The 14085-nt window shown below is 37.2% G+C and overlaps 1 protein-coding gene across 4 annotated transcripts in view; it reads left to right on the top strand.

Annotated features, from left to right (window-relative positions):
- The window catches only part of tmem131l (transmembrane 131 like), a 67626-nt gene that overhangs the window by 21888 nt on the left and 31653 nt on the right, over positions 1–14085 (top strand). For all 4 annotated transcript variants that reach the window (XM_059554029.1, XM_059554028.1, XM_059554027.1 and 1 more), the window contains exon 4: positions 10397–10468. In XM_059554029.1, coding sequence (XP_059410012.1) covers positions 10397–10468 — 72 coding nt within the window. The remainder of the gene's footprint in view (positions 1–10396; positions 10469–14085) is intronic.

Genomic DNA, 14085 nt, shown 5'->3' on the forward strand with positions numbered 1-14085 from the left:
GGTCCGGTGACTGTGGAGGCCAGGTCATCTGGCGCAGCACCCCATCACTCTCCTTCTTGGTCAAATAGCCCTTACACAGCCTGGAGGTGTGTTTGGGGTCATTGTCCTGTTGAAAAATAAATGATGGTCCAACTAAACGCAAACCGGATGGAATAGCATGCCGCTGCAAGATGCTGTGGTAGCCATGCTGGTTCAGTATGCCTTCAATTTTGAATTAATCCCCAACAGTGTCACCAGCAAAGCACCCCCACACCATCACACCTCCTCCTCCATGCTTCACGGTGGGAACCAGGCATGTAGATTCCATCCGTTCACCTTTTCCTGCGCCGCACAAAGACACGGTGGTTGGAACCAAAGATCTCAAATTGGGCTCATTAGAGCAAAGCACAGATTTCCACTGGTCTAATGTCCATTCCTTGTGTTCTTTAGCTCAAACAAGTCTCTTCTGCTTGTTGCCTCTCTATAGCAGTGGTTTCCTAGCAGATATTCTTCCATGAAGGCCTGATTCTTAACAGTTGTTCTAGAGATGTGTCTGCTGCTAGAACTCCGTGTGCCATTGACCTGGTCTCTAATCTGAGCTGCTGTTAACCTGCGATTTCTGAGGCTGGTGACTCGGATGAACTTATCATCCGCAGCAGAGGTGACTCTTGGTCTTCCTTTCCTGGGGCGGTCCGCATGTGAGCCAGTTTCTTTGTAGTGCTTGATGGTTTTGTGACTGCACTTGGGGATACTTTCAAAGTTTTCCCAATTTTTCGGACTGACTGACCTTCATTTCTTAAAGTAATGATGGCCACTCGTTTTCCTGTACTTAGCTGCTTTTTTTCTTGCCATAATACAAATTCTAACAGTCTATTCAGTAGGATTCAGCTGTGTATCCACCTGACTTCTGCACATCACAACTGATGGTCCCAACCCCATTTATAAGGCAAGAAATCACACTTATTAAACCTGACAGGGCACACCTGTGAAGTGAAAACCATTTGCTTTATATCGGCAATCCTGAAAACCATCTGCTTTATATCGGCCATCCTGATTTCCAAGATTTCAGCAAGTCAAAAAACCAATATCAGTAGCCCACTATTAACTATAAATGTTCTTTAAAAAAAATAGTAGCTTTCAGTCTGTCTCCATGATGCAAAAATGAAATATCAGACATACTGTAGTAGTTCTTTAAAGGTTTTTTTATCCGATTGCGCTGCTTTTCCATTTTTTTTTTTTTTCCTGTGTAAACATGGATGTGTTTGACTGTTGCGCTCGTGTCTCTTGCAGTGTCTGAAACGCCATTCTAAATACAGTACACTGCACTCAAGTTAAAAAGATCACTCCCATCTTCTTTCATCATCATCTTTTACCAATTCCACTGCCCACGTCACATCTTTGTCAACACAAAAGCACTGTGTGAATGACACCTAGCGCTAAATTTATGGTCCTTCACAGAGCGCACGTCACATGTAAGCGGTTAATCAACACGCCGAGATGTTTGGATCGTTTATTTCTCTTTAATGTTAACTGTAAGCATATTGTCAGTGTCTAATTCTAACATTTGGTAATATTTCTATTCAAAATCGCGATTCCTCTGTTTCTAAAAAATAAAATCATGGCAAAACAATAAATTCAAATTAATCAATAAAATCAGGAAAGTCCCCCAAAACTAGTGATGCTTGTCTTTTTTTTTTTTTTATTAGTGAAATTTAATAGCAAATTGAGTGAGAATTGTTTTTATTTTTTTTTGATGGTTTCAGTGAACGGTTAAATTAATAATTTTTTTGCAACATCTTGCAACTAAGGCTGTCAATTGTCTGTCTCACTGATACTGAGTGGATTCTCATCTGTGAATGTGGCATAATGGCTTCCTGAAGTGGCAATTTAAAGATAGCCGTACAGTATAGTGTGTTCTGCAGTTCTCTCTCTCTCTCTGGTTGCTAGTGCTAATTTTCAAACCTCCTGCTGTGCTACGCCCTCTCATCTCTTCCCCTGTCCTCTGCCAACACCACAAATAGCTTCAGCTCTGGCATCAACTACATTCCATTTAGCCCAAAACATTCCACCATGTCTCTTCTATAGATCTTGGAACACTAATATTTAGGGCCGTGTACTTGTTTTATTGAGGATGAGTATTTCACTGGAATAAGAACAACAAAAAATGTCAAAACAAATATGCCATTCTTCACCATGGGCTTATTGTGCTTTTCTTTTTTTCTTGGTTGAATTGTATAAGGATGATTGTGTTTCTGTGTTTTTGGCAACCATGATGTGTCACGTTGATGCCAATTAATGGCAACACATTTATTGCTTGTGTGTTTATTGCTCCTGTCATGTGACCAACTGTTGCGTAGTAACCAGTAACCGTGGTCACCGGTCACAAAGCCGTGCCAAATATAAAATAGATCTATTGAAAACAGATCTGATCATTTTCATTTTGTTCATATAATTGTCTTTTGATTTTGCCATCAGTTTTTTTGTTTTTTATTATTGTTAGAGTGCAGTCTTATTATATTTGCAAAATTTTGGTTCAAATGTATTGCTTCACTTGAAATTTTGACTCTTACAAACCACCGAGGTCAGAGTACATCAAAAATGGTGACAAAATCTCAATACATTTATTGATGGGTATTTATAAATTTAATGATGAATGGTTTTGCTTAAGTCTTAAAGCAACAAAGCCAATATTTATTTTGAAGATATTTTTATGGCAAGATGGGACACGATTAACCTCAATGCAAATATAATGCAAATAATAATGTATTGATGTTGTATAAAATAATTACAAATAATTTAGTGTAGGCCTATGCATCTAAACTAAATAATATATAAAGATATATTTTTACATTGGACATAAGTTTTTGATGTATTTTTCAATAACAATTACATGATTATATAATATTATAACTCACTCATAGTATTTTTCCTTCTATATTGCATAATGCAGGATGGGAAGAGTTACCTTCACAGGTTGTACCACAATTTTATTCTACAAACAGTGTATATAAAAATACCAATAGGCCTTCATGTCTGCTCTTCACAGGACAAAGAATAACCAAAATCATGCTGCTGAAGCATCAAGAAAACAGACATTTTGTTGTTGTGTTGATAGAACATTGTTTTTTCTCTGCTTAAAGGGAAAGTTCATCCAAAAATGAAAACTGTTACCATTTAGTCACTCTCAAGTTGTTCCAAACTTGTATATATATATATTTTTCTTTTTTCTGCTGAACACAGAACATTACATTTTGAACATAAAATAATTTTGGAACCATCAACTGTTTAATTACCCATGTTCTTCAAAATATCCTCTTTTGTATTTAGCAAATGAAAAAAAATCAAACTATGGAAGCACATGGGTAGTGATATTCAATTTGCAATGTAATATGCAAAATGACAATGCAATATGTAAAATGGCAATGCATTTCTGTATATACATTTACATTTTCCAATACATTTGTGCAACGTTTGGTGCAAAAGGAAAATGAAAATTAAATTACATAATTTTCATTTGGCATTTCATACACCAGTTTTAATATGTAAAATGAATACTAATTGTAACGCTTTATAAGTTGCAAAATTAAAATGAAAATGTATTACAGAAATGATAAGATATGTATAACATGTTCAAGCAAAAACTGTGGCAAAATGATCATTTAAATGCTATTTTTCTTAAATGCATTAACACTCACAGTCAAGACACTTACGATTGCATTTTCATTCAGTGTCCCGCAATGAATGTAGCAAAATTCAATGTGCACATTGAAAATGCATTCCGAGCCGATCACGTGTCCGCCCCCTCCCGCCACGTCAATCACTGCGTGAACAAGGCAGGGCTTGCAGAAGGTCTGAGACTCAAATCTCAAGAAGAGGATTCAAGTGAGAGAACATGGACAAGACAGTTGGCCCGTGTACGTTTTGATAATTTCGGTTTATGGCTTCAATATTTCATTCGCACTTGTGGGCGGAGCTGAAACGCTGCTTTCATCTGATTGGTCGAATCGCTCCAGCTTCAGCTCGGTCTTTTCATTCTTTCAGACAGAATAAGAGTCAGTGCAAGTGAAGCACTGTAATGTCTGAAACCACCGCTCACTGTTAATTAGCATAATATTTGAATCAGATGATGCTGGCCACATAATTCGTGCTGCTGAGCACGTGGGGTGGTGCTAGCGCAGTGGATAAGACACATGTCTTTGGCGTGAGAGACCCGGGTTCGAATCCACTGTGAAACACCAATGTGTCCCTGAGCAAGACACTTAACCCCTAGTTGCTCCAGAGGCGTGTGACCTCTGACCGTTATAGCAATTGTAAGTCGCTTTGGATAAAAACGTCAGCTAAGTGAATAAATGTAATGTAATGTAATGCTGAGACCTGCAAGAGACCCCGTTAAATTATTTCTAGGTTATAGTATTGTATAAATATTGTCCCACTGATATAAACAGTGCAAATAGTTATTTCTCCTTGGATAACAGTGAAGTGGAAATAAATATAGTTAAATTTATGAAATAAGATTAAATAGGATTTTTTGGGAAGGTAAGTCTGGCCAGTTATTCAGCAACACGAGTCAGACGAGTCTGAAGATCTGAGCTGAATTTGGTGAAACATTAAAGTTCTAGTCTGTGTCAATTACTCTCATAATAAATAATAATAATAATCGTATTTTTTGGTATAAGTTGCATCAGTCCAAAAATACGTCATGACGAGGAAAAAAAACATAAGTCGCATTTTTTCAGAACCAAGAGAAAACATTACCGTCTACAGCCGCGAGAGGGCGCTCTGGGGTAGGCTACAGGAGCACTGAGCAGCATAGAGCTAATTTTACTATTTTTATTTCAGAAATGTAACTATTAATTTTTACAATTATTTATTAATGTCACACACACATACCTAGTGCCTTATGACTTAAAATATGAGAGTGGTAAATGTTACAGACATGGAACTGTTCAGTCTATTATTGATTTTTTATTTCCACTTCACTTTTTTCCAAAGAGACAGAACTATTTGCACTGTATTTTAACAGTGGACAATATTCATACAATACTACAACCTAGAAATAATTTGCAGGTCTCAGCAGCACGAATTATGTGGCCAGCATCATCTGATTCAAATATTATGCTAATTAACAGTGAGCGGTGGTTTCAGACATTTCAGTGCTTCACTTGCACTGACTCTTATTCTGCCTGAAAGAATGAAAAGACCGAGCTGAAGCTGGAGCGATTCGACCAATCAGATGAAAGCAGCGTTTCAGCTCCGCCCACAAGTGCGAATGAAATATTGAAGCCATAAACCGAAATGATCAAAACGTACACGGACCAACTGTCTTGTCCATGTTCTCTCACTTGAATCCTCTTCTTGAGATTTGAGTCTCTGACCTTCTGCAAGCCCCGCCTTGTTCACGCAGTGATTGACATGGCGCGAGGGGGCGGAGACGTGATCGGCTCGGAATGCATTTTCAATGTGCACATTGAATTTTGCTACATTCATTGCGGGACACTGAATGAAAATGCAATCGTAAGTGTCTTGACTGTGAGTGTTAATGCATTTAAGAAAAATAGCATTTAAATGATAATTTTGCCACAGTTTGCCACAGTTTTGCCACAGAACATGTTATACATATCTAATAATTTCTGTAATACATTTTCATTTTAATTTTGCAACTTATAAAGCATTAAAATTAGTATTCATTTTACATATTAAAACTAGTGTATGAAATGGCAAATGAAAATTGTTATTTAATTTTCATTTTCATTTTGCACCAAACGTTGCACACATGTATTGGAAAATGAAAATGTAAATACAGAAATGCATTGCCATTTTACATATTGCATTGTCATTTTGCATATTACATTGCAAATTTGAATATCGCTACCCATGTGCTTCCATATCAAACAGGTTTGGGTGAATAATGTATTGGGTAACATTGACATTGATTTCTGATTATTTGAATATCCTACTTCATGTTTTTTTTTTTTTTTTTTTTTTGAATGCGATGAGGCGGTTGGCTCCTCCCTCTGCTCATCATCAGACTCCACAAGCAGACCATAATATGCACAGTACAAATGGCTTAAACATTGAAACATGAAGCTGAACTCAGATCAGCTACTTAGTGTAAATTCTACACTTCTAACCCCTGCATTATTCAAATTACCTACAACTTCCTGTTTCAGTACACACAGGAAATGAGCACTACACCCTATTTCAAACAGCAGTTTTTTTTTTTCTTTTGTGTTGGGAAGTGATGCTACTGCCAGCAAAGTGATGCGTAGTGTGAGAAATGTCAATAGTTAGCTTTAAAGAAATGTTGTAAACCAGATTTTTTTCGACACTGTAAATTAATAAGTAATATATATATATATATATATATATATATATATATATACAGTACAGACCAAAAGTTTGGACACACCTTCTCATTCAAAGAGTTTTCTTTATTTTCATGACTATGAAAATTGTAGATTCACACTGAAGGCATCAAAACTATGAATTAACACATGTGGAATTATATATGGAATTATATACATAACAAAAAGGTGTGAAACAACTGAAAATGTCATATTCTAGGTTCTTCAAAGTAGCCACCTTTTGCTTTGATTACTGCTTTGCACACTCTTGGCATTAATAGTCATGAAAATAAAGAAAACTCTTTGAATGAGAAGGTGTGTCCAAACTTTTGGTATGTACGGTGTATATAATTTTTATTTTTTTATTATTATTATTTTTTTTTTGACATTCACTACATTTCAAATGTAGAAGTACACTGTTTTCAACATTGATGATAATAATAAATGTTTCTTGCTCACAAACTCCAAATAATTCAAATGATTTCTATAGGATTATGTGACACCAAAGACTGGAGTAATGGCTAGCTTTAAATAAATTACATTTCAAATTTTTTAGAAAACATACATTTTAAATTGTAATAATGTTTTACATTAATACTGTTTTTAAGGTATTTTGACAAAATAAATGCAGCCTTGATAAGCAAAAGAGACCTCTTTTAAAACCTCTTACACAAACTTTAGAATGATAATGTTTTTGTGTCTTAACTACATGTTGTCATATAAACAAGTCAGTAACACCACCAAGTGAAGTCTTGAAAGCTTAAATGCAACAAAGTTGTGAACTGTATATGTTTGATAAATTAAAGCCAGGCTCACACTGTGCAATTTAATATTATTTTTTTATTTATTTAATAGTCCTTTAAGATTATTACTTGTCAGATTGCACGATCATGTCACACTCTGGGATATCAGTTGTCATTTAATGTCATACTGTATGATATTCAAGATGCGATAAAAACGGGTGTGTGCAAGAAAACTCATCCAGAGTTTTACCTTATCGACCCATACATGTTCAGTGACTGCAAGCTGGATTATACTTGGGCCTGAAACTTTGGATATCATGAAAAGTATATGAATGGCAGCAATATGCCAGCGTATTTTAAGAAGAATAATGTTAGCATCATTACACGCCCACATAAAAACAGTGGCACAACCTGTGTTTATCATAGCAAAGGCAACATATTATATGAATTCCATGAGCTTATGACTGGAGCACCGGAGTGTATGGCGGTTAGAAGAAATCTTTAGCATTAATTCTGAATGTGGCTTGTCTTGAAAAACGATGACAGTTTAACGTTCGTCATTGTAGAAGTCACACTGCAGAACTGTGCGCCAAGTTTTCTGACACTGCCAGAATTTAGTTAAAGGTAAAAAACGGCTGTCGGTGAACATGTAAAACCAGGGAATAAAGATTACAGATTTTAGCCTAGGATTATAGGAATCTTTTAGGATTTTCAGAATTTGTCTCTGACAACCAAATCGTAGCCAAAATTGCACCGAGTGAGCTGGGTTTAAAAATAATAAGTTCATACTTAATTGGTTGGATTTAGCGTTCTCTAGACATTGCTCACACTCACACCAGTACAAGCTAATTCCGGATTCTTTACCTCTTGGAGCCAGTACACGGCGTTTCTGTTTTACCTCTAGGTGTACTATACATTAAGGGCCTCAGAAAAAGTCAAACACACCTAATTTTGCTTTTGTTATCATTTTTTGACAGAACCATTGGATGTTCTGGAACTTCTATAGCTGTGCTCACCTCCCACTGGCAGCCATTTGATAATGTAGCCGGCTGTTGAACTTTTGGACCCTGTATCAGATCGACCCCATGTCTTTTTATAAACTCGCTCTGTGATAGCTGACTGAGGGATTTGAATTCTGTGTAGTCCAGAATTTAGATCGGGGTGGCTGCCATGAAGTTTAACCACATGAATAACTTGTTTTACCAGTGTGATAATGGCCAGACAGAAACCTGTAACCATTTTGTTTCTTATTTTTCTTTTCTTTTTTTAAAGTCAGTCCATATTTGATTCTCATCCAGTTTCTCTGTTTAATCTACTTTGTTCATTTCCCTTTTATTGAGACCTTTTGAAAGCTGTTTAAAGCTATAAACATGTTTTCTGAGGCTTGGACACATTCATAAAAGCATTGTTGGTTTGTTTCATATGTTCTTTCTTGGAACTGTTGCAGAAGTGATTCATACCTCGAGCTCTCATCTTTCTGTTGGTAATCAGTTATGAAGGCCACTGATATGTCTTCACGTCAGAGGTCCTAGCTGTTGAAAGCCACTGACAGTGTTTAGAAAGGAAGGATTACCCCCGGAAGGGTTCCTCACTGGAACCCCCAGACTTTCTTTTTTTTTAATCATTAGTAGCATATTCAGTAAAAAAATATATAATAACATGACTTTCTTCTGTGGAACACAGTTTTTTTTTTATTAATCCACGTTTGTGACTTTCACAATGCGCTAACATCAAGTTTCACAGCATGCTGATTTACATTGTGTTGAAGTCATAGACTGCAAAAAAATATGGTCGACGCGTCTTCCACTTGCTTCCACTTAGGGCTGGGCGATATATCTAACAATATGATAATGCGTATCTAGTCATTAAATCTGGTTCCGTGATTACCGCTAAATCGCCATCACCTGCTTTCAAATGGAGAGGCATTAAATAGACAGAGCCGTAGATCACTGACAAGTTACGCAACGCGATCATCGCACTCCTAGTTAATAAGCTCTTCGCTGATTGGCTTGCTTGACATTGCGTCATGCAAATTTTTCACTCTAAAAAGCCGCCCTTTAAACGCCTACCAGAAACAACACACAACACCATTATTTCACCAACAAAGAGAAGTTATCAGAAAACGTATAAGTAGTAAGTCACTGGAACTAGCGCAATCACAAAACGAACATGATAAAAGCGGCCGTTTGTTTGCATACTTTGTTAAAGATTTTTAATCAACAAGAATCAATGTTTTACAATAATAAGTGATGCATTGACCATGATTAATTTTTGTATTATTTCTGAAACCTTTAACTGAAACTTTTATTTTTGAAAGCATGATGCAGAATAGAAGATCAATGTTGGAATTTTAAGAATGTACATCGCAAATAATTGAAAAATGCTTTTCATTTCATTGAACACAAGTTCATGTTTATCATCTCACAGTACCAAAACCCATTTAGGTCAATTCAACAAGAAAACTTTAACATAATAACTTAATAGCCATTTATTTGCACAGTTTCCCTTCTTCAGTTGGGGTTTTCAGAGAAACAAGCAGTTTATTAAGCATTAGTAGAGTATAAAATTAGGTGTTTGTAATTTTGTCTGCTTTGCCCTGCTGCCCACTTTAACGTCCTGTTGTTTTTAGTTGCCTGTTACACCTTTTCACACTTATTATGTTTTGTATTACATTATGATTCTCTGCTGTTTGTTTCTTGGTTTCGGTGTCAGAATATTGCAACCTTACTTATAGCTTCGTTTGGTGTTTTTGTTGAGTTCACTTCATAGCAGAAAGAAGCTCATTTAGCTTTTTTCAGGCTGTTTCAAATGTTAATACAAAGTCACATGATATTCTCATGTATCTTAAGTGTATTATGTAGACGTGTGTCTCTCAAGAACAATGAAGTCAATCCCTAAAGACTGCCAACAAACTTGCTCTGTTTGTGGTTTATTAACATTCATGCAGGTAAAAAGATGACATTGTGTGATAAAGCCAGTTCCCTTTTGCCTTTTCAAATGAAATGTCATCTCAGGGCAAAGACCAGGCACAGAACACAATTTGTTTTTAATGCAGATTTAAATCAGGATTTTACATCCTGAGATCTACAGTAAACTCAAATTGAGTTAGTTGCTGTGCTTCGTTGCATAGTACTACACAAGTCATATTTTTTGATTTGGTCATGTGTATACACTATGCAGCACATCATACCAACTTTCCCTTCTTCCCCAGAGAGGAGCAAAACCTATCTGCTGGCTTTGATTCTCTTGCTCAGTATTTTTAAAGCACTTTTCACTTAAAAAGCATCAATCTGTCTGACATCTACATGTATTTCTCTCTTTTCTCCTCAGCTCCTCGTTTTATGTGCAGGAGAGTGGGAGACCGCTCCAGTTTCGGCCGCCCACACTGGATTTTGGACCACAGTAAGTGTTTTACATTTTATACATTATACCCTCAATATCAGCACAATAACCAGCATGTTATTTAGGCATGTAAATATGATCTTATCTCCATAATAAGCGTATAAAACTCATTTATTTTCAAACCATACTGATATATTTAAAATATTTAAAAACCCAGTGGAAAACCCCCAAAAAGTGAACGCGAATATTCGTTTATATTTATCCAGTCCTGAGTTTTATTTAAAGCCATATTGAGTTTGAACAGATTTATATAATAGAAAGTAGGGCTGCACAATAAGTTGAATGCAATTGTCCTGTCGTGCATCTTGTCAGTAAAGCCGATTCTGTAATAAGTAGTAAATCTCCATCATGTGCTTTCAGACGGAGCAGCATTTATTACACTAAGCCGTAGTTCACTGACAAGCCAAGCAAAATCGTGTTCATAATCGCAGACGATTTTATCGAAATCCAAGAAATCGTTCTGCGATTATGAAAGCTGTTTGTGTAGCTTCTCAGTGAACTACGACTGTGTGTAGTAAATGCTGTTCCATCTGAAAGCACGCGAAAATATCACATTTAATAACGTTTTTACTCTAAACACTCGACTGAAGTTGTGAAGTGAGTTTGAAGTAAGTCCTTCTGTGAGATGATGTGGCTTCTTACACAGAATAAGGCACGCAACATATTTCATATTCTAAGCTGTAAAAAATGGCTTGCAGATTTACAAAGAATTTTAAGCTGTATGTTTATTACGATGTTTAGAAATATTGGCTTTAACTGAATATAATTTTAGAAAAGGTAATACTTTCTAGTGTTGGGCGATATGGTCATTTTTCAAATCGTCATATCGTCAGCCCGTGAGATCGACGATACACGATCTTATCGTGCATGGGTGGAGCAAGAGAGAGACTCTTTGTTCTTGTGTTTTAAACCGTGCAGGTGCGTGAGAGAGCCTATGGAATCACCAATTATTGAAAAAATATACTTTAAAACATACTGATAAGCTAATGTTAAATATAAAAATACTGTATTTAAAACAGCTACGTTCATATATATAGTCGGACACAACTGTCATATCGTGCGTCCTGTGACAATTTGCCGCATCTGTGTGCGGAAGTTATCAGTCTAAATGTTCTGCATAATCAGTCAACGGTGAAAATCAATATTAGATTTCATTTAAAGTCCAACAGTTTAACACTAATATTGGGCATAAACGAACAAGTTAAATATAAAGTACTTAAAACAGGTAAGTTCATATATTTGGAGTAAAGTTGAATTGAATACAGCGCTCCGGACCGCGCGCCTCATGACGAGCTCGACGCACCGCAACAGAAACAAGAATGAGATGCATTCTAACATAACTGTGGCATTAAACTCAGTGAGGGCTCGTTTAAAATAGTGCACATATATAGGTCGTTCAGATTACTTGTTAAAGTGCAATGAAACACCTTATATCTGCAGACGATGTACGTCTGTTTGTGGATGGTGACTTAGTAACGGCCAAAACTCTGTATTTTGCATGCATCACATTATAGTGCGGTGGGCATGAAAATAATAACAAGGCTGCAGAGCAAACTTATCATCCATAGTGGTTCTCACGTAGTCCTTCTACGTCATCACCACATAGTGAGTGTTATAAGTGATAAGTCTAATAGAAGGTCTACGTGAGAACCACTATGGATGATAAGTTCGCTCTGCCGCCTTGTTAATATTTTGTCTTTATTTGTAACGCCAAGAAAGAGTTAATCTGTCATGTATGAGAAGAGCGTGTTGTCGTGTAGCAGCCATTAAATGTGTGGGACACCAACTCCTCGTTTTCTATCTCTTTCATTTCATGGATTTAACGAGTTATCAGAGTCAAGGCGGACAGTTTTAGTGACTACAGGCTCTAATCCTCCTGCGCTCGCACGCGCTATGTGTGTGTGTGTGTGTGTGTGAAATGCGATGCTGAAATGAAATAGCTGGGCAGTTTTATTTTAATAAGGAGCCTAATAAAAATAATAGTTATTATTATTATTATTATTATTATTATAATCTAATACATTAATAGGAAAATGAGCCTAATATCGTCTTGATTATCGACAGAGAAATCTGCTTATGTCGATATCTCTGACTATCGTCGATACACGATTACATTTACATTTAATCATTTAGCAGACGCTTTTATCCAAAGCGACTTACAAATGAGAACAATAGAAGCAGTCAGGTCAACAAGAGAACAACAACAGTGTACAAGTGCCATGACAAGTCTCAGTTAGTCTAGTATAGAACGCATAGGTAGGTTTTTTTTTTTATTTTATTTTTTTTTTATTTTTTATTTTTTTTATAAAAAGACAAGAAAAGGAAAAGTGCTAGTGTTAGTTGGTTAAGTGCAGGCGAAAAAGATGAGTCTTTAGCTGTTTCTTGAAAATGAGTAAAGACTCAGCTGTACGAATTGAGATTGGGAGGTCATTCCACCAGCTGGGCACAGTCCAGGAAAAGGTCCTTGAGAGTGATTTTGAACTTCTTTGGGATGGTACCACAAGGCGTCGATCACTTGCAGAGCGCAAACTTCTGGAGGGCACATAAGATTTAACCAATGAGTTTAGGTAAGTTGGTGCCGTGCCAGTGGTCGTCTTGTAGGCTAGCATCAGTACCTTGAATTTGATGCGAGCAGCTACTGGTAGCCAGTGTAACCTGATGAGGAGCGGAGTAACGTGAGCTTTTTTTGGCTCATTGAAGACAACCCTCGCTGCTGCATTCTGGATCAATTGCAGAGGCTTGACAGTACATGCAGGAAGGCCCGCCAGCAGAGCATTACAATAGTCCAGTCTGGAGAGAACAAGAGCTTGGACAAGAAGTTGGGTTGCTTGCTCTGACAGGAAGGGTCTAATCTTCCTAATGTTGTATAAGGCAAACCTGCAGGACCGGGTAGTTGTAGCAATGTGGTCTGTGAAGCTTAACTGATGATCCATCACAACTCCTAGGTTTCTAGCTGTCCTCGAAGGAGTAATGGTTGATGAGCCCAGCTGTATAGAGAAGTTGTGATGAAGCAATGGGTTAACTGGAATCACCAGGAGTTCTGTCTTCGTAAGGTTAAGCTGAAGGTGATGGTCATTCATCCAGCTAGAGATGTCACTCAGACAGGCTGAAATGCGAGCAGCTACCGTCGGGTCATCTGGTTGGAATGAGAGGTAGAGTTGGGTGTCATCAGCGTAGCAGTGATAAGAAAAGCCATGCTTCTGAATGACAGATCCTAATGATGTCATGTAGATTGAGAAGAGAAGTGGTCCAAGTACTGAGCCTTGAGGAACCCCAGTAGCAAGGTGGTGTGACTTTGAAACATCACCCCTCCAAGACACACTGAAGGATCTGTCAGAGAGGTAGGACTTAACCCACAGGAGTGCTGTTCCAGAGATGCCCATCTTTCTGAGGGTGGACAGGAGAATCTGGTGATTAACAGTGTCAAAAGCAGCAGAAAGGTCCAGTAAGATGAGTACCGAGGATTTTGAAGCTGCTCTTGCTAGTCGCAGGGCTTCAGTAACCGAGAGCAGAGCAGTCTCAGTTGAGTGGCCACTTTTGAAGCCAGATTGGTTGCTGTCCAGGAGGTTGTTCTGTACAAGGAACATAGAAAACTGGTTGAACACCGCTCGCTCAAG

This window comes from Carassius carassius, chromosome 7 (genome assembly GCF_963082965.1).
Source record: "Carassius carassius chromosome 7, fCarCar2.1, whole genome shotgun sequence".
NCBI lineage: Eukaryota > Metazoa > Chordata > Actinopteri > Cypriniformes > Cyprinidae > Carassius > Carassius carassius.